This window comes from Anas platyrhynchos, chromosome 15 (assembly GCF_047663525.1).
Source record: "Anas platyrhynchos isolate ZD024472 breed Pekin duck chromosome 15, IASCAAS_PekinDuck_T2T, whole genome shotgun sequence".
NCBI lineage: Eukaryota > Metazoa > Chordata > Aves > Anseriformes > Anatidae > Anas > Anas platyrhynchos.
In genome coordinates this window covers 2441048-2461180 of record NC_092601.1, presented here as the reverse complement: position 1 = coordinate 2461180, position 20133 = coordinate 2441048, and the positions used below count along the sequence as shown (strand labels likewise).

The 20133-nt window shown below is 36.0% G+C and overlaps 1 protein-coding gene across 1 annotated transcript; it reads right to left on the bottom strand.

Annotated features, from left to right (window-relative positions):
* Nucleotides 1-3619: 3619 nt before the first annotated feature.
* On the bottom strand, nucleotides 3620-18977 carry LOC101794451 (DNA repair endonuclease XPF). Its single transcript, XM_005028641.6, has 11 exons — nucleotides 18709-18977; nucleotides 17992-18172; nucleotides 15027-15222; nucleotides 13481-13688; nucleotides 12224-12404; nucleotides 11758-11886; nucleotides 10986-11096; nucleotides 9167-9758; nucleotides 8322-8414; nucleotides 7528-7640; nucleotides 3620-6439 (listed from the first exon to the last, which is right to left on the bottom strand). Exons 1-11 carry the CDS (start codon nucleotides 18880-18882, stop codon nucleotides 5706-5708), a joined length of 2712 nt encoding a protein of 903 aa, XP_005028698.3. The 5' UTR covers nucleotides 18883-18977; the 3' UTR covers nucleotides 3620-5705.
* Nucleotides 18978-20133: the final 1156 nt, after the last annotated feature.

Sequence of the window (20133 nt, the reverse complement as noted above, 5' to 3'; positions counted from 1 at the left end):
AGACAGTGCTGCTGAGAACATCTCTTGCAGAGAAGATTGTAAAGAACAGATCAAAAAAGTAAAGTAAAAATGGCTATCCTACTCATATTGAAATATCTGGGAGATGAACTCTTAACATTTTGAACTCAAAATAAGAGGCACTGAAGCTTTCAAACATACTTGAGTATTTCCTTGTACAACCTCATCAAAACGTTTAGTCATGTACATTCTCTTTCTTTCTGGCTTTTTTACAAATGGAGTTAACATTTTTCCCCCCTCAGACTCTACTAGCTGATTTCAAGGATAAAAGGGAAGTTAATGGTTCTAGAGAGTTTGTTTTCTAGAGAATTCTCCTAGTCCCTTTTTATTTAGTATCTGTTTTTCTGAGCTTTCCAATGTATATGCAAAATTAGCTGCATCACGTTAGTAGGGAAAAGAGCTAAGAGTTTGTTTATATTTAGTAATTAGGCTTCTGCTTTCCTTGAAGAGCCTGAAGAGAAGCTAAAGCTAAGGAACAAACAACTTCAAATCACAATGTTTCATCTATTGAAGCTAAAGAGAGAACTGTGGCTCTGAATTATCACACAACTACATTCCGGATCAAATTTCAGCATGACTGTGTCTGAACATGATTTTTAAAGGCCAGTGGAGAGAGGCAGGAAGATTTAATACTTGCTAATAGAAAGTCTTTAAGAGTTTTCACTATTTTTCTGTGCCACATGTCAGTCAACCTTTCAAATTTATACTTAGAACTTACATCTTGATTTAAAATAAACAGACCAAATCAACTACAGATTACAAGAGATTTACCTAACAATTACACACTACTAGTCTCACCAAACTTACTGTTAGCAATTAAGTCATTCTTAACTGATAAACATTAAGAGAGATTCTTTGTATTTTATTCTTCCCCCATATCTTATAGATGAGGGATATTATTTCTCATGTTAACTTCGGGACAAGCTAGAAAATAACAGAAATGAGAAACGTGACTGGCAAATGCATTCATCATTTATGGACTATTCTTAACTAGGTTGCTAGCCAACCATGGAACAGAATATTTAGAAATACTATTCAATAATAGAAGTTTTGGAGAGGATGACTTAAAGAAAAAAAAAGTGAGGAAAAAGTGTATACAGTAATTATCCATAGCTTTGATTGTATATATTGCCAGTGCTTATATTTTCAAGTTAAGAAGGTAGATCAGTCAAGTAGATGTTAAGGATTTTATATCAAAAACAACAACAACAACAAAAGAACAGGTTTATGCTTGTGTTAATTCTGCAAACATCCAGGATTCTTGCTATTATATCAAGAAAGAGTAAATGTGATATAATTACAAAGTATTATGAAATCCTGTAGCAATAATTTCTCATTTTTTCAGACTATAACCCTACTTGCATTTCTTAATACTGCATACTGTAGAAAACAGATCAACTAAATATTAATTTAATTTAGACTATCTTTGCGTAAGAGCTAAAAAGAACTTCTTCCTAAAACAGCAATTACAAAAGGATTGTAACCCTTGGTAGCACATGTGAGGAATGTGTTAACAATTCGTGTCCATGAAGAACAATTCTGTTTGAATCCTGTCTGCCTCTGGGTTCTGCACTGGCAATTTAATTCTTGAACCACAGATGCAGTGTGTCCCAGTCTCCCCCTCATTCTAGTCAATTTATCATGTCTTCAGAAAACACTCCTTAAATTTATGAACCTGTTTGCTTTTGTTACTCCGGACTTCTATTTCTAACAGTTACAGCCTTTTTTCCTGTCTTCTTCGAGATTAACTTAACACTGCTATAGATGTGTCTGTGAATGGCTGGGGAAGAATGTTTTAATTACTCGTGAAGCATCAAATAAGAAAGCTGTTTGTGTTTGATGTCTGGGAGTTTCAGAACAACTGATAACAACTAGTGACTGTTATGGGATACTATGAGGATCCTTGGTATCTGGCCAGGGGGGACCAAGAGATTAAGAGGAAGAAAAAAGAAGCTGAAGGGCGGTTGGGAGACAAGACCTGCAGAGAGTGTACAGAGAGTGTTCCATAAACTTGGAATACTGCCGAGTGAGTACAAAGGTGAGAGGAAGACTATGAGCCTTCAGCATGAAAGACCCCTAGAGACCCCCAGAGGAGACTGATGCGCATGCTCCAGTAGGAGGAACTGGACCCCGGAAGATAATTATAATAATCTATTTTTTTAGAAGTAGTAATGAATATGTATTAGTCTAGGAGCATAAAAATCAGCTGCTTGATGTAACTGGTGTGCGTCCTGGTGGAGCGGAGACTCCCGGTGCACCCAGCGCTGTTTGCTTACCTCTATTCCTTTATATTCTTTTAATAAATCCTATTTTTTTATTTAATCCTAATTTGAATCCTGAGCCATTTATAACAGCACACAATTTATGGAGCCTGAAATAAAAACTGTCAATTGGTTAAACAATGCATGACAAGTTTCTTTAACAAGCCTCTTCTTACGTTTCTTTATGCTGTTTGGCACAACAAAAATGTATTCATTCACTAACTTTTACGACAGCTTTTGAATTCTATTCTGCAGTCACAGAAGTGGAATTCTGGATGACTAAGGAAAGTTTCAGAGACAGATGTTTTTATTTTTAAAAATTATTTATGGTTGTGCTGTCAGTCTGCAAATGAAAAAGCTTCACAATCATAAAAATACTTGCATTCAAACTTTTGCACTTCTTCTAGAAGTCGCTGCTTTTCCACAGTATGGCTGTATGTTTTATAAACAGATTTCTCTGCAGCTGGCTTATATTTAACTTTTTTTTTGAAAGCAATTAATATAGCTGGGACTAGAAATGCCCTACATGTTCATACAGAAAAAACTCATTTTGAAGATAAAGTTTGTTTTGGTTAGGGAACTGCTCAGACAACAGGGCAAGCAAAAGGCCTTCTTGGCAGTTGTAGCTAGAAACTGCAAGTGTCACCACTACTGGAAATAGTATCTGGATAACCAGATAACTTAAATATGCAAACTACAACACAACCTATCCTGTGCAAAATAATGTTTGCCAATATAAGCTGCATTTGTTCCAAAGAGATTTTGTTTTTATTGTTACTCTACAAGAAACATTGAGCAAGCAAAGCCTAGGAGAAAGCTCAGAAACAAGAAGCTTGCTAGCTTACTTCCAAATGTTGCATAAATCAAGGCAGTTTCATGTATTAAGTGTCTATTTGTTTTTAGATAGCACAAACTATCTAACAGTAATGGCAATTAAACATAAAAGTAAAGCAATGACAATGTATGCAAAATTTCTTTACTTTTGATGAAAGCAAGCTAAAGAACACTCTAAGGCCAGGGAAGACATCATACAGATTTTCATTATTTACCCAAAATACTTTGTTGTGTCTGCATACAGGTGAAGTGTGACTCAGTGGTTTGGTTATTTCAGCACTAAGGGGTTTCACAACACAAGGTATCTCCCCTATCTGTTCACAATTAGTACCTACTGCCCCAGAAGGACTTGCATTTACAGATTACTATAACCTAAACTGTAATCTAACCTCATAAAATAAGATACCCACTCATAAGTAATAAAGCCATACAATAATTGCAGTACAATTTAAAGAAAAAATCATGCAACAGAAAAAAAACAACACAGTAATTCTACACAAACAAAATGAAATTTAATCTAATTATTTATTGATTGTTTTTATGACTTTGATCTAGCATACAAAACAAAGCTATAACTTTTTTTAACCTCTTCACATACCCTTCATTTTCACCTTACACAAATCCAAGGGGAAAAAAAAAAAACAAACAACATTGCATGACAAAGCTGACATGCAATATATCTGGAAAACAACAACAACAAAAAAAAACAAACAAACCAAAACAAATAAACAGTTAATATCTTAATGAACAATACATATTTGGAAAGGTTGTTCAGCTCCTTTTTTTGTACCAAGCTCTATAGGACATGCATTCAAGATAGTTACACTTTAGTACCACTTTCTGTTTTCTTAGCACCACTTTAATGGCATTCTCAACACCAAATATTTCTGACCTTACTGCGTTGAATAAGAAAATATCATGGAAAATCTTCCTTCTGTATTAAATGAAATAAATTAGAATACAGGGCAACAGAAACCCTCATCCCAGCTACACTTTAAACATAAAAGATGTTCAGATCTCAATTCAAACAAATCAGAAACAACACGTATGTACAATTACCATAATGTTAAATTACATTTGTTTAAATTAATGAATTTAAATTTTGTTATTGATCTATTTAATACTGAAATTTGCACCTGCAGAACAATCTTCACGTTGGAAATATGTCACAGCTCAAGACTATAAATTAACAAATTCATAATTCACACTTAAAATGCACAGCATACTTTAAATCTTAAAGTGCACAATACAGTTTTTACTGAACTTGAATACAAAAAATTAATACTTTCTCCTTTAATTATAGAAATCATATGTGTCATTAGAATTAGAATCTTACAAATATATATATGCAAGTCATGACATACAAGATTTTGTAAACAGCCAACATGAATACGTTAGAATAATTGGTAATGACCCATCTTTTAGCAACTGCAGTTTGTTATAGAGCTGTCATATCAAAGCTCAGTGCATAATACTTGTTTTTAACAACATTCATTTTCACAAGCTATTAAAAAAAATCATGTCTTCTCCCTGCTTTATGCTACATAGAATGCTAAAAGATACCTTCCAAGTGACAATAGCTTTACTGAATTTATTGACAGATGGTCTATTTAAGATATTAAAATGCAAGTGCAATATGACATAGGAATAAGACAATATTGGAAGAACTGTTAAGACGTTCGGAAAACTTCTGCAGTATACGAGAGGAAATATTCTCTGGTATAAAAGAATTGTCCCAATTGTATACCTATATTTCTGCTTTCAAGTGAATGAGGTGAAAAAGCTATCAAAACTGACTGAAAAGTAAAGTATCTTATAAGTATAAATAAGGCACATTGAGAATAATGTTGTATTGTGCCACCATGGACATGCCACACTGTCCAATCAAGACCAAAGGAATGCAATTTACAAGATGTAGTAAGACAGAGCTGTATCAATTTTGGAATGTCAAAAATGACTATAACTTCTAGTAAAGTAAGCAAATATAATGGACAACATACCATACAATTACAGTTTACTGTGATGAATGTTTATGATGAAGTTCTAAAACTCATGATTGATTCCAAGTATGTTCTTCTAAAGTACGTGTAGTTAAACTCCTGGAAAACGATCATGATGTGTTTCAAACAGCTCCACCACTGTCAGTGGAAAACTGGCAGTTTCAAAAAAGTAAGACATTAATAATAAAAACGACAAAAGCAAAGTGATATGATGCATCAGGTGACACAATTAATCAAAACGTACATTTTTTGCTTTAACAAGACATAGCTTTCAAAAGAAAACACCTCTATCAATTAGTCTTAGCACTTAATTTTAATGGGCTTGATGAAGAATTTTATTTCATTCAGTGCTAATATAGAATTTATTAAAGTGCTATAGGAAGAATAAAAAGTATTTGTGTTTCTCCATTAAAATGTTGTTTTCCTCATAAAGCTTGCCTACAGTAATAATTAAATGTTAAAACTGATGGAACAGCATTAGCAGGAAACAGTTGGTTGACATAGAGGGCATTTGTTAAAATATTTCATGTGCCTTGCCAAAGTCCTGTGTGAGAAAAGCTCATCTACAACTTATGTTGTTCAGTTCCATTAGTCATCTTTTGTTTTTTTCTTTAGATATTGCCTCTTTGTAGGTCATGTGAATAAAGTCATACAGTTGTGTGGCATTCATGGTATTACCCAAAATTTCAGAGAGTTTATCCTTTGACAGAGTCACTAACTCTGTAATGCTTTTTACGTGGTTCATTAAGGCACGACAGTTTTTTGCATTAATACCTGGCATTTTTAGTAGAAAGTCCTGAGGGCCAGGGTTATACTTGTCTGACTCGGGAAGAGTTTCAGAATCTGCTGTTACAGCCATTGCTGTTTCTGCATCAGGTTGTGGATGGTTTTGTTTTAACTCTTCAAACAGTTCGGCAGTAGCATGGGGAGAAGGACACCACAGGATACGTAACTTTGGGAAATGGAGTGTAAGAAGAGTTAGTTTAGAAGTAACATCACTACTGGAAATCTCCTGATGTAGAGAACCTTGTGGAATCAAGGAGAAAGGTTTGTTAGGATCAAATTCAATCAGAAGAATTGGTCGCTTATAATAACGGGACATCGAAATGCATTGTGAATACAGTCTTCCATTGTTTAAGGAACCAATAAGATCACTGATACTTTTCCGCTCTACACAGACATCAGGAGTTAAGATATAATCTCCAACTTCCAAAGTAACAGGCTCAATGTCAATACCACGACGATGAATCAGTGATGGAAGCTCACTACGAAATTCCCGCATGTCCACTATTATAGTTTGTTGAGTACTCTTCTGTTCCTGTCCACCTGAAGAGCAAAATAAAGAGTTAACCAAACTAACACGACCTCCAACTCTAGTTATCCCATGTGATGCCAACACTTCCGTAACGGATGAACTTCACCTTTCACATTATACCTCAAATTCAGCAGTATAATAAACCTAGACTTTATTTAATTTTAAACTTTAAAGACAAATGAGTTGCCACATTATATACTATAGTTTATGGAGTATGCTCTGCAGTTTAATAGAACTATCATGTTACCTTCTACGCGCTGTGTAGTGACAACAAGATACATTAAACTGTAGAGGAAAATTACTTAAACACGTGAAGAAAATGTTTAAAATGTTTCCTGCAAAATCAGATAATGAAGCTGCTGCTTTTTATTTCCAGCTGTTTCCATAGAAATATGGCATTTCATTGTAGAAGATATATTTCAACTTCTATAGATCTATCTGTAAAAGGACACATGTAGCAGCATTGAGGTGACGAAAGACATCACAGCAAAGATTAGAGAGCATATGGTGATGAAGAGCAAGATTTAAAAAAATTACAACTAAGAAAAATAGAGGCAAAGCTGTAAAGATGAGGACACAGTACACATCAGAAGAAGGGAACAAAAATACGGTTAGAAATGCAACAAAAGAAAAAAAAGATGCTTTATTGGAAAGAAAGACAAATACATGATCTGCAGTTGTTCATTCAGGTAATCTGTTTCACCAAGATAAGTAGAAGTCCCAAACATTGACTAGTTCAAGAACAAAACACATCACTTAACTTTCTGTAGACTTCAGTTTTAATGTTTTAATGTCTTTCCACCTCATTAAAGGCAACAGGCTGCCCAGAAACAATCCAAATGGTATCTGTCTTAATGGTAAAATACTTCCTTAATCTATAATTTCTTTTTTTTAAAAAACAAAAACAAAAACACAAAAAAAACATACTGCACTGCCATTTCAGAATGACAGCGAGAGATGCACTAAGATAATGCTTCTTTTCCATCAGGATTGTAGAATCCACGTGCCTCTACCACCCAGATGCTTTGGACAGGATTTAAACAAAATAGGTTACAAGCCTCAGCTCAGAGCTGCGAGCCCAGCTTCAGAAACCACTCACCTGCTTTGCGTGTGTCAGTAGAAACAGAGGCAGGTTTAGCATCTCTCAGAAGATCTAAGTTTGTTTCATCTCTTCCTTCTCTTTCTTCAGGAACAACCATAGTGGCCCTTTCTCTAAGGAACAACAAACAAAGAATCACTGAAAAACTGCAATTATATATGATGAATACTTCATAACATATACTGTTCACTGAGATGTAAAATTACATGTAGTTGAATACTAATTGCAAACCCGACTAGAAACGCAATTCATTAGGATTTCCAGATTGTTTGGGCTAGATTCTGAACTTTTATTTTCAATTTGTAGTGCTTCTGAGCATCTCTTTATATTTTTTGAATTTCATAGAGCACATAAAACAAAAGAACTAATGACTAGTACTACGAGTATAACCCAGTGAGAAGGCATTATCTCATGCACTCTAAGAAAATAATTGGTTTGGTCCTGAAAACTACTTAAGTCATGAAAGCCTTCGAAATACCTTACAACATAGGTTACCTGCAGACAAAAACACATTTTCAGTAGTTTCTCAAAAGGAGAATCTTAAACAATCAAGTAAAAATACCAGTTATACTGGGTAGTCTTTGAACTTTCATATTAAAAAGCCAAAATATCAGGTACTCTGCAAAGGAAGGTTTTGGTTTTTTTTTCCCCCATCGATAAGAAAATTCTCTTTAAGAAGCAATTGAATTAGGAGTTTACCTAAAGCCTTCACACAGTTAAGAACTTCACCATTTGAAATGTGAGCACTTAAGGGAATTATGTAAGAAATTGGTAACAAAGGTTAATTTTGTTACCGAATGAGTTTTTCAAAGGCTTCCTTCTCTTTTCTCAGAGCTGTCAGATAGCGCTGTTCTTCTGTTGAGCTTCCATATATGAGGAAATACACCCTGTATGTTCAGAGGGGAAAAAAACCACAGAACTATTTAGTAAATTAAAAAAGACACCAAAAAATGGTATTTAAGATTAGTAGTAGCAGTAAGTGCCTGAAAAGTCAATATTTGCCTTAAAAAGGTAAGCTGAAAACATCGTCTTTTTTTCTGCAAAGATGCTCCAGAATCAGCAACAAAAAACCTTATATCCATTTTTCTCTCTTTTCTTAAGAAGAAATAGGCTTACTGAAATGTTGAGATTCAACCAGGGTAGACTCAGATTTCAGTCAGACACAAAGCAAACATAATGAAGAAGTTACTTTCTTCTATTTTTAAAATCTTCCCAGAAGACTATGCATAACAAACTACAATCTGCAATTGTCCTGATTTAGGAAAAAAAAAAAAAAAAAAAAAGGAAAAAAAGAAAAACACCAAAACATACAAGACTTCAAATCGTGTGTTTGCATGAGGGTATCTTATCTTCTACATAGAACAAACTGCCTTTTATAGAATGGACATTTTATTACAAGTGTGTTTCTGTTATTAAGGGACTAAATACCTAGTGGGAAGTAAAAATTATCTTGCAATTACATTCGACATAGTTTTGTTTAAAATTAAAAAGAAAGCTAATCAGGAATTAAAAGGTAGCTTAAAAAACTCACTAGATGTATTTTGTGCCTTGACTGTCAGAAGTGCACAATAGATATTTTTTTTCATTTGAGACTAAAATTAGACCAAGAACAGTCTTGATTATCACCAAGTTCACTTGCCTCAAAGGCTTTCCAGGCCTGCTTGCCTTGTAGATTTCCAGCTGCCGAACAAAAGTCAGCTCTGCATCATACAGCACAACATATCTTGGTTCTACTTCATGCAGTACCCTGGTGAGAGAATAGGGATCACTGCAACCCTGCAACGGATGAATAATTGTGAGTGGGCTTTTGAAAATACCGTAGTAAGAATCTGAAGATAAGTTCACAGGGAAATATTCAGGAATTGTCTCATCAATACTGCCTTCTTGGCTACTGCTTAACTCTTTGTTATCTTCCACATCCAACTCCTCTTTGCTTTCCTCCTCAGTTTTCCCTATCATTTGGATTATAGTCTGGTCTTGCTGCTTCTTGTGTTTGTTTTGTTTTGAAGAAGTTGCGAGTTTGTTTTTTTTGGCTTGAGGCCCTGTGTCTGGTCTGGCATTTCCTTTGGACTTGACGGCTTTTCTGTCCTTAATCCACACATCTCCAGCTTTCTCATCCTTTCCAAAGGTTTTATTATACAGTCTCGTTAAAAAGGCTTCTGCTCCATCAGTAATATACTCCCTGAGCTGTGCACAAGCTCGGTCATCACTGGCACAAATAAGCACCTGCCCTGCAGTCAAGAAACAATATCATGTTTATAATCTGTTATGATGTACTTCTTTTAATCCAGCTACAAGACATCTTGAGCAAATTGTTTTAAATGATCCTAGAAGTGTGCCTACCAAATGCCTTTTACACTTGGTGGTCACAGTTGTTCTGGACTTCCAGGGAGTGTAAATTGCATCATAGTTTGTATTAAACCAAGATTAGAGAAGGTTAATAAAAGTTCAGCATTCCTTAGTCTTACACCATCTAAAACAGTAAGTTTTTTCTTTTGACCATTTGAAATGAAGCAAATACAACATGGGCTGAAATATACTCAGATGCTTTCTTTTTATTTATTTTTTAAATGTGGGATAAGAAAGGACTTAATTGAGACTGTTTTAGTTTTCAGCCTTTGTCAGCTGTGTTAGGGAGTCCAAAAAATACATGTTTCACACAGTATTATTGACATTTGTGGGCCTTGAATAACAATTCTCTGCAAGCTGACTCAGATATACTCCTACAACACTAGGTTAGAGTGCCAGTTCTTATCCATAGTCAGAACACTGTGGGTGGGAGAAAAGGGCACTTTTTTACCCTTGCTATTTCCTAAAATAAAACTTGGTGAAATTTAAGGGGATGAAAAGTCCTAAAATAGGAAAGGCAGCAACATGGTTAGTTAGAAACACACCTTCTTCTCTCTACCCAAGAAGCTGCATCTCCTGGAGAAGCGGTTTTTAGGTGCCCAAGAAAATGTATGAGATGGAATGGTCAAAAGATGGAACTTCTGTTTCTTTGAACCTGAGTGTCAATTACTATAGTTCTAGCCATCTGCAGCTCCATGCCCCTCCGCAATCCAAGCAAGGGCGCTTGTCTGAACAGTTTAGGGAGAACTGTGTAACAGACCGATACAGCTTGTAAAGCTATGAAACAGTTCTATTTCTGCATTACTTTAACTGCTGTAGAAGACTGGAACATGTACACGTTGCCTCGTTATTTAGAATGAAGACCACAGCAGATGAGATCTTTTGATTTGCACTGGAATAAACTGAATAGATGATTGTCTTATAACTATTTATCCTACTGGTGAGAATACAAGTATATAAAACACTTTGTCTTAAGTCTATAAATTACTGTTTCAAACCAGCTCTTTAGTATAATCACAGTAAAGAATTTGAGCAATCCCTCTCAAAAGTCAAATAGAAGAGAAAATCAGATGTACGGTGAAAATTTACTTCATTTAGTATTTTCTCACCTGGACCACCGAAGTCTTCACTGTTCTTATTCTCATTTGCAATCTCATTCAGTACTTCTCTCAAAGCTTCCCATTTTGGGTTACTTTCTAGCACCAATTCCCTTTTCAGTTCTGAAACAAAGATTAAACGTAGCAGCTTTTACAGCCAAAATACCCTTCAGAACTTTAAATTAGTGGTTCAATGTCAATGCTCTAATGGTTGTTGGCAAGTACAATATTCAACAGTCTACATATGCGACTTGTTTTGCTGATCAGGTAGGAGAGCACTTTTACAGAATCATTAAAAATGGGGAAAAACGCTCTAATGAATCATTTAACTAACCTTTAACTAAAAAAGTTAAAGTATTGACTTGTTCTTCAATTCTGAAACTCTTGAATAAAATACATATATAAAAATATAAATATAAATATAAATATATAATAATGGCAGCTTCTTATCCCTTCATGTAAAATGCAAAAGATCAAGCTGAATTCTATGTAATTCAGGAACAATCCATAAAAGCTCTCCCAATGATCAGCTGAGTAAGCTGAGAAGAATGCCTTATTTGATTGTGACTGTTTTTTTTGTTTACTGTATGCTTTTTGAACAAAGCATACAATATATGCTCATCTCAATATATCAATATATCAATATATCTCAATATATCCCAGCTACCAGACTGAGGTCTAGAGCTGCGTAAGATCTTGTAAAAAAACACAGCACAAGTAATAATATACAGAGTGTTTGAAATCGTGTTACACTCTCAAACTTAAAATTAGGAGCGATCAGTACCATTTTCCTTCTTTACATCACTGTTTCCAGAGACTTTGCCTTTCTGATTCAGTTTCTCATCTGCAATGCGATAAACTCTTGCTCGAGCATTTACAAACATCGAAGTACTGGAGTCAAGAAACAGCCAACCTAAAGAGAAAAAGAAAACATTAATTGTTTGACATTTGAAGTGTACATGCTTCAGACATTTCCAATAATAGCCTCACATCTCTCATCTGGATTACCTGTGCTACCTGCTTACTATGTAATTACTAGCTTAATAAAAGACAGAAATGTGATGCAAGTCTCACGCTGTTAAGTTAACAGCAGTTAAGTGGGAAGATGAAAGCATTATCTGTCAATAAAAACCTACGCCCATATGGCTGGTTATATAAAACCTAACTAGATACTTTCATATGTTTAGGAATGTTAATTAAAAATATCATCATTTCTCTGTTTCATGCATTAACTTGTATTCAGTGTTTACCTGAATTCTCACCAAAAGCTTTTTCACTTGCTTTCAGTGACTCCAGAAGATTGAGGAAAGTGACACAATCATACTGAGTTAGATATTGTAACAAAGTACGTAGTATTTTCAAATCCTGGACCAAAGATTTTGTCTTAGCTCCAAGTTGATGCCAGAGAGGATCTAAGTAGTGACGTATTGTCTAGAAATATAAATTGGAAAATTCAGGATGTCAGACTTCTACTATACTAATCAACACAGAAATGCCCTTATTTTCCTTTACAGGAGATGCCACTTGCCACTTTTTATCCCAACTGGGATAAAAAATAGCCAAGTCCAGATGTGATGGTGAGACATTTATTTTGATGAGTAACCATTTTTTGCGAAGTTACAATACAGATGCCATTATGTAAAGTCATAAATTCAACAAATACATGCAATCCAATGATTATCAGCTATATATAATTTAATGCTTTCAGTACATATTTTCTTTTCTATGTTAAGAGAAAAAAAAAAGGTAATATAAGTATCAGTTAAAAAAAAAAAAAAGGAAAAATCTTATTTTACAGGTACTAGCCTATGCCTTTAGTGTTTAGCATTCTTTATTTAGCAAGTAGAAAACATTAAAATGTAATTTAATTTTCAAATTAAGACGAGTATGATGCAGATACACAACGTAGAAAGCCAGAGGAATAAAAGCCTCCAGAATTTTTCAAGTACAGAATGCTTCACATCAATGGTGAGTATCAGTTAATAAGTGTTTTGCTATGGTGGTTGAAATTTATGATTTTACCCTACAGTAAGCATATGCATGCCAAACATGTTGCAGATCTGTCCATTACAACACTGCACACACAGTTAATGGACATATATGATGGTTAAAAATACAACAGATGCATGCATGTGCATATTATTTACACAAGCGTGCTTTACAGTGCTTCTCCTAATAAAGAAAATAGAAAATACAGGTATGAAATTCAAATGAATTGGGGGAGGCAATAATACATACCTATCTCTAAATAATATTATTATTATATTATTACACCAACCACCGATCAGGATGTTCTTGATATAGGGACTTTTCAAATGAAAGGCGAACAATCATACTAATTCACTCAATCATATTCAATTCAATCATACAAAATCCTACTAGTAACCATAACATCAGCTGCTGGTTACTTATTTATTTTATAAATAATATTTTTGTTTGCATGATGGATAGTTTGAAGATCTATGTTCCTTTATAATGAGGCATATCAAAACAATCAAAATAGTTACCTTTTCAAAAGGTTTACCAATAGCATTTTCTAAAGATAGATCTTCTACTTCAAGAGCTGGATTGTAACGTTTGAGCTCTCTCAAACATGCATTCAAAATGTCCAGGACTGAAGTCTGGATAGCAAGCATAGCAGGGGTCATTGACACATGTATTTCCACCACTTCAGGTTTATGCTTCTCTAAAAATGAGTTCACTGCTATATGAAATCTATGAGGAAAAACAGCTTATTACGTTTCACATGAATGTTTTGCTTGATACCATAATTATAAAGAAGATCATATAAACTAAAGTTACAAATGATTTAAATGTAAAGTAAGCTAAATGCGAGATGAATCCACTTCTACAGATGCAAAGACTGCAGTCTTATGAATGGTCTCATAAAACCATCTGATGATTTCATGATTATGACTGTTCTCATTCTAGGCATGTGAGTCTGTAACTATGGTGACTGATCCATGGAGAACTACTGCACTAGATTCCGCATCATCATTACAAGTAACAAACCTCAAAGGAAAAACAACAACAACAAAAACCTCATAAGGAAGAAAATGTAATGGGCTCACAAATCCCTTGGAGTCACATGGATCTGCTGGCAGATAATTTAACATCCCCAGCTTTGGATAAGCAGCAGTTCCTTGTTCCAACACAGCCTCTGTACGCCAATCTGACCATGCAGTTACAAAGGTGCCAGCTGATTTTACAAACAGAATAAGGCACGGAGAAGAACACTACGTCTGAAGAACTCTGAAACTCAACGAGCATTTTCCTTACTTTGTGCTGCACCCTCAGGTCTTATCATGGTTCAGAAGGCAAGGAGGAAAATTCAGAGAACTTTGTGTTGTTCATTTCTGCATCTTTGTAATTCCAAAAGATAGAGTTTATAATGCAGAGCGCGAGTACATGAGATCTACATTCTAGACTGGACAAAAAAAAAAAATAGGCAGACCTCCTGCTCAAAGCAAGAGCATTGACTGTGTAATCAGCTGAATTGCCCAGTCCTATTTCAGGCTCTGCTCCTGGAAGACTTAATGCATGCCACAGACTTGGCAGCTTGGTTTCCTTCAGTCATCAAGAAATATTCTTTATATATCACATACATTAAAAGGAAAATTAAAACAAAACACAACCTGGTACAAAGAAATAAATATCCATAGAGTTTCGCCACAATCAGAAAAAAATATACTTCTATGAACAGTGAAACTGTGAGACTGTGTTCCTGTTACTTCATGGTTTAAATTATCTGTTCAGTAAATTATGTTTTTCTTAAGCTATTTAGCTTATCACTTTCTGCTGTGATTTCTACTGGCTAAAAGCACAGCTATACTGTAAGGTTCAGCCTCCTAAAGTTTTAATTCAAGTCTATTTTCGAAAATAGAAATTTAGGTATGTGACATTTATTCTGTCACAAATTGAATGAAATTAGTTCCAGAATACAAATAGGGAATGGAGATAAGCAGTTTGGCTACATAAACCTCATTTTGTTAGGAATCCATAGTAGCAACCTTAATAATTATAAGATTTCAATGAAATAAAGAAGTATCTTACCTTGGCCACAGGTAAAGTTTCCTGACAAAAAGATTTCGCATCACTCTTTCCACGTGGCAAAAGCCAGTGTTAAATGCAACCGCATTATCTGTAAAAGCTTTAATGAAACCTTGTTTGTTCTTCTGGCGATAAAGCCGTAAGATAAATGCTTCCTGACAGGACTCAATGATTCTGTGTGCCTTGTATACCAAAATGCCTGGCAAAATAAAAGGTTTCCAAGTTACAAAGTAGTAAAGAGAACTTGAATACTGTATACGTTTTCCAAGTCTGTCTTACTCTTCTGCTTTTGTTAAATAAAGTACAATAGGAATTTCAATCTAAAATGACACTGAACAAACTTTTAAGAGTTCAAACCAAGTGATTCCTCAGTTTCAGTACCATGGAATCTCCCAGTAACAGAGCTGGGTTAATGATGCATCTTGAGCCAAAAAAAAGCTTGCATTCAAATGGCAGGACCTAACAGCTTCGAAAATTCTTTACTCTTAAAGAAAAACTCGAACACTTGAATTCATGCTTTTTGACAGGGAGAAGAGCAAATGCAAGATGTAACAGTATTTCTGCAATACAAGTTTGATAAGTTCAAGACCGTGAGTTTTGAATTCTTTTATTACACAAGTTCTGTAGTTAGAGTTGTCAAATATGCTTTTTTTGATAGCAGTTCAAGTATTTGTGATACTCAAAGAACTTCTAAAAACATTTCTGGTGCTTTTTCCCCCCTTCTGTGAACATATTCCTACTTGAGGACGGAAGGGACCTTAAACTGAGTGATTACACCAACATTTTTCTTAATGGCTATGGGTATTAGGAAAAAAAGATTTATCGTACACATTTTAGTACAGAGAAATGAAACAACAGCTGAACTACATCAAGCATATTGATGTAGACACTTTTGGGATTTACATTTCACTCAGCCAAAACCTTTTAAAACCAAGGCTTATTCTTCCTCATACTTAATTGTGTAAAATAGCACATTGTATTTTTTCCACTCTGCCCCTAGAGACAAGGCCTATGTGACACTTACCTGTTCACAGCTTCAATGGAGTAATAAATGCCTTTTGAAAATGGAAGCAAAAGACATCAAACAAACGCTTCATTATGTACCTTGATGAGCTGACAAATTTACAGTGCATCTAATTTCTACAGCAAGTGTCTTCATCTCAGCATCTAGCCATTGATTTTGCTATGTCTTTGTTTTGTAAATTAGAAAGCATCTATATGAAAAGGATTTTTATTCAACTGCTAATCATTCACGATCAAGTCACTGAAAGATGGATAAAGTATTAACACATTTCTCCCACAAAGTCATGTTTTTCAGGACATAGTAACAATTACACTCATTTCTGAATATCATCAAGCTTCTCAAGACGTGACTGAATGGACATTACAGGAGACAGAGTTTGTTACAGGCCAATGAGACTATACTATTTGCTACAGCATTTCTATTTGGCCCAAACCACCAGAAGTACTTGTGCATTGCAGCGATAATTTCTTATTTTCATTCCGCTGAATTTACGAGTTTATGAGCTGTTCATTCACATGTGATTCTTCAGTGATTTTATAAACAGGATTTCTAACACTTACCAACACTTTACTGTATTTTTGCTGTTAGTTCCTCAAGAAACACTATTACAAGCTTTTGTTGGTTTTGTCACACACACACAGTATGTTTCCAATAGAAACGTGCGTTACCCAAACTTTAAACCAAGTCTGTAAAAACTGCTGTCACACTGACCTCCAGTGGCATTACGACGAGCATAACAACTCTGTGTCATTTCAGATCAGTAATTTAAAAAAAAATTTTTAGTTTTTTATTCCTTTCATCCACACAAAACCCAAAGATGTGTTTTGTTTTATTTTGTTTTGTATTTCCTCAGGATAAGAGGGAAAGGTGAACAGGAAGGAGCCAACGGGAAGAACAGAAATTGAAGGAGGTGCCCAGAAACTTTTTTTTTTTTAGTTGGAAAAAACAGAATTGACACAAGTCTAGGTCCTTTTGCCCTAGCATGAAGCTGTTCAATCTGTTTCACAGATTTGGGTTCTAAAGGTTGACTAAAAGGAAGGAGATACAGCTTATGAAGCAAACACTTACATTCTTCTACACAGTTAGTATTCTGTTGCATTTAAACGTTATAAAGATGTTAATATTTATATACCAGTAAAATATTCCTATACTTTCAAGCACCTGTTTTACTAGCTCTCCAGGCTGTAAGAGGGTTTCCAGCTTAGACAAAAACATAAGAACAACTGAGGTCAGGAGGAGAGGGGAACCAGAACATTAGAGAAAAAGACAATTGGAGCATCTTTCATGTGTAACTTCTATACAACAACAATTAAATTCACAAGCTATGCCCAAAAATCTTTAAAAAGTTTTAACAACATTATTTCATAATATTGTTATTTAGACAGCATCCAAGATGTTACAAGACGATTAGTAAGACATTGTTATTTTACTTGATGGGAAAAATCATCACAACTAATTCATTAACGCAAAAAACAGCAAGTGTGCATGGTTGATAAATATGCAATCTAACATCAGTTTCAATCATGGGCCATTTACTGCGAGTATTCTGGACACTATTTTCTCAAGTATAATCAGTTATTTTCCTTGGAAAGCAATGCAGCCACTCTGAATTTCCATGTTTCTTACGTCATGGCATAGTTTAACTGCTGATTGTTTTCCATTTTATTATTGATATCAGAAAGCCATACAGGGATATTACTCACTACCTAAAAAGAATGTGGATGTTTTCAAATTGTGCAATTAAATAATGCAAACAAGTTTAGAGCAAAGATGACCACTAAAAAACAAACAAACAAATAAAAACCTACATATTTGTTCCTTTTACTTTAGTCTCTGTAAAAAAAAAAAAAAAATCTTCAACCTCAACATCAGTCAGTCGGACTCTTTCAACAGAATTACACATTATGTATTTTCAGTCATGGCTTGACTTCATTAAGCTCTTACCAGTAATGAGGTTTGCCGGAATTCTGTCAGTAAGGAAATCTACCACGAGGATTCGACTTGTTGCAAAGAGAACTCCTCCTTGCATGTAAAATTCATAGCGAGTGTTACTTGCAACCTCATTGGTAACCCGCCGAGGAAGATGAACAACTCCGTCTGACCTCAGCTGATCAATAAAATACTCCTAAAACAAATGCAGTAAAACCACAACAGATTTCATTCTGACAACTGATGAAATGGATTCAGAAAGAATTGCAATTAGTCTTATTTCATTAGTTTTGCAGAGCTGTCCACGACATAAAAACATGACAGTATAAGATACTAGGTAAGGAAGTCAGAATTATGGTGATGTTTTATTTTGATGTTTTAGTTTGCTAAGTTTCAAACCCTTTCAGGGTTTCACTTAGAAATATTAGTATTTTCAACAGAAGTTAGATAATATTTAAGAAAGTACAAGCCTCTGACACTCGATGGATCTTAAGTACCCTGAAAATTTTATCTTGCGTTTTTCACTGTATTTTAACAGCTCTTTTTTTTCAGGGAGCAGGCAATACTAACTTATGGCCCAAGAAGTGACAAGGGCCCGTCGCGGCCCGCCAAATCGCCGCGGAAGAGCCCCCAGCCGCCAAACCCCATCTCCAAGGCGGCAGCAGCCGGCGGGCACCCTCTGCTCGGGCCCGGGCAGCCGCTTCCATCGGTCCTTCCTCCTTCTCCTCTCACCTCCTCGGCAGGGCTCGTATTCAGCACCAGCACCAGGCTGGCGGGCTCACTGTAGAGGCGGAGGAAGCGCAGCAGCAGGCGGTCGATGCCGAGCCCGCGGGCGCACACCACCAGCCCGTCCTGGTGGAAGAGGTCCAGGAAGATCTGGCTCTCGTGTTCCAGCAGCGCCGCCATGACCGCCGGCTCCAGCCCGCCACAGTGGTGCGAGCTCCCGGCCCCGCCTCGGCCTCGCTACGGCTGCGGGAGCGGCGCCCTCAGCCGGCTGGAGGCGGTGCCTCCACTCGTAGTTGAAAGTCTTCCGAGGGCAGGGGTTAGGTACGGAGGTCAGTTTTTATTACAAATGGTTCTTTTTTAGTCACAGACTAGAGGCATTTCTTAACCAAGGAAGCTCGCTGATGAAATGTGACCTTCTGTCTTACATATAAATGTGATCTTCTGTCTTACATACTCTTGCATAACCACAAGTCTATGAGAAACAGAGTGGTTAATGTATATAGTTCTTGTATCTTGCAAAAGAATGGTCTAGCAGTTCATGTCAAAGAGGGTTTGAAGGGTAAACCTCGAGACTGGGGTCTAGGGGATAAGAGAACAAAAGACTTTCCAAAATCTGCTGACTTTTACATGGGACAAGTCTCTGATATCTGGGATAAGAGAACAAAGGGGTTTCAAAATAACTGCAAACTATTGCATGGGGCTCTGCATGGGGCTCTGATATCCAGCTAAGAGATGACCAAATAAGGAGAGAGGGGGAAGCTGAAGAATGACCAAAGGACAAAGCCTGGGAGGAAGACTACAAGCCTTCAGTACGAGTGACCCCCAGAGGGACCACCGGAGACCGATACGCATACTAATTTTAATATGAAGGAGGGACTGACTTGTGGAAAACGGACTCCACAGATTGTAAAGTAGGTATGTTTATTCAGCGCTGAGCAGCACGGGGGTAGTCCCACCAAAGTTGTGCGCACCTGACGCAGCAAATTGCCATGGTTATATGCAGTAAAGTTACATCTTAATGAAGGTTCACAATACGCCTATACATATTCATAACCTGTCCCCACTTTGTATTAACATTAGTTCCAAGGAGTCATTTCCATAAACTCCTCCCATCTGCACTTGCACAGGGTATTCTGGTGGTGGTCTTCGGGGGTTGTGGGGATGAAGATTGCTGACTTTCTTGTCACCACTAGTCGACCTTTTGTCTTTGAGCAGACTCAGTTGCTCCTTGGCTCTTGTCCATCCACAGGACCAGTTTCTGCTAGTCTCTTAAGATAGGTTCAATCTCTCATTAAGACTGACCTTGGTAAGGGGCCCAAGGCTTCTTGCTGTAGTTAATTTGCATAATGCACCATAGTTAGCAAAGACACTAAGTAGCATCCTAGTTTAATGCTGTCAATAGTATCCAGTACCAGGTCTTGTTCCCATAGT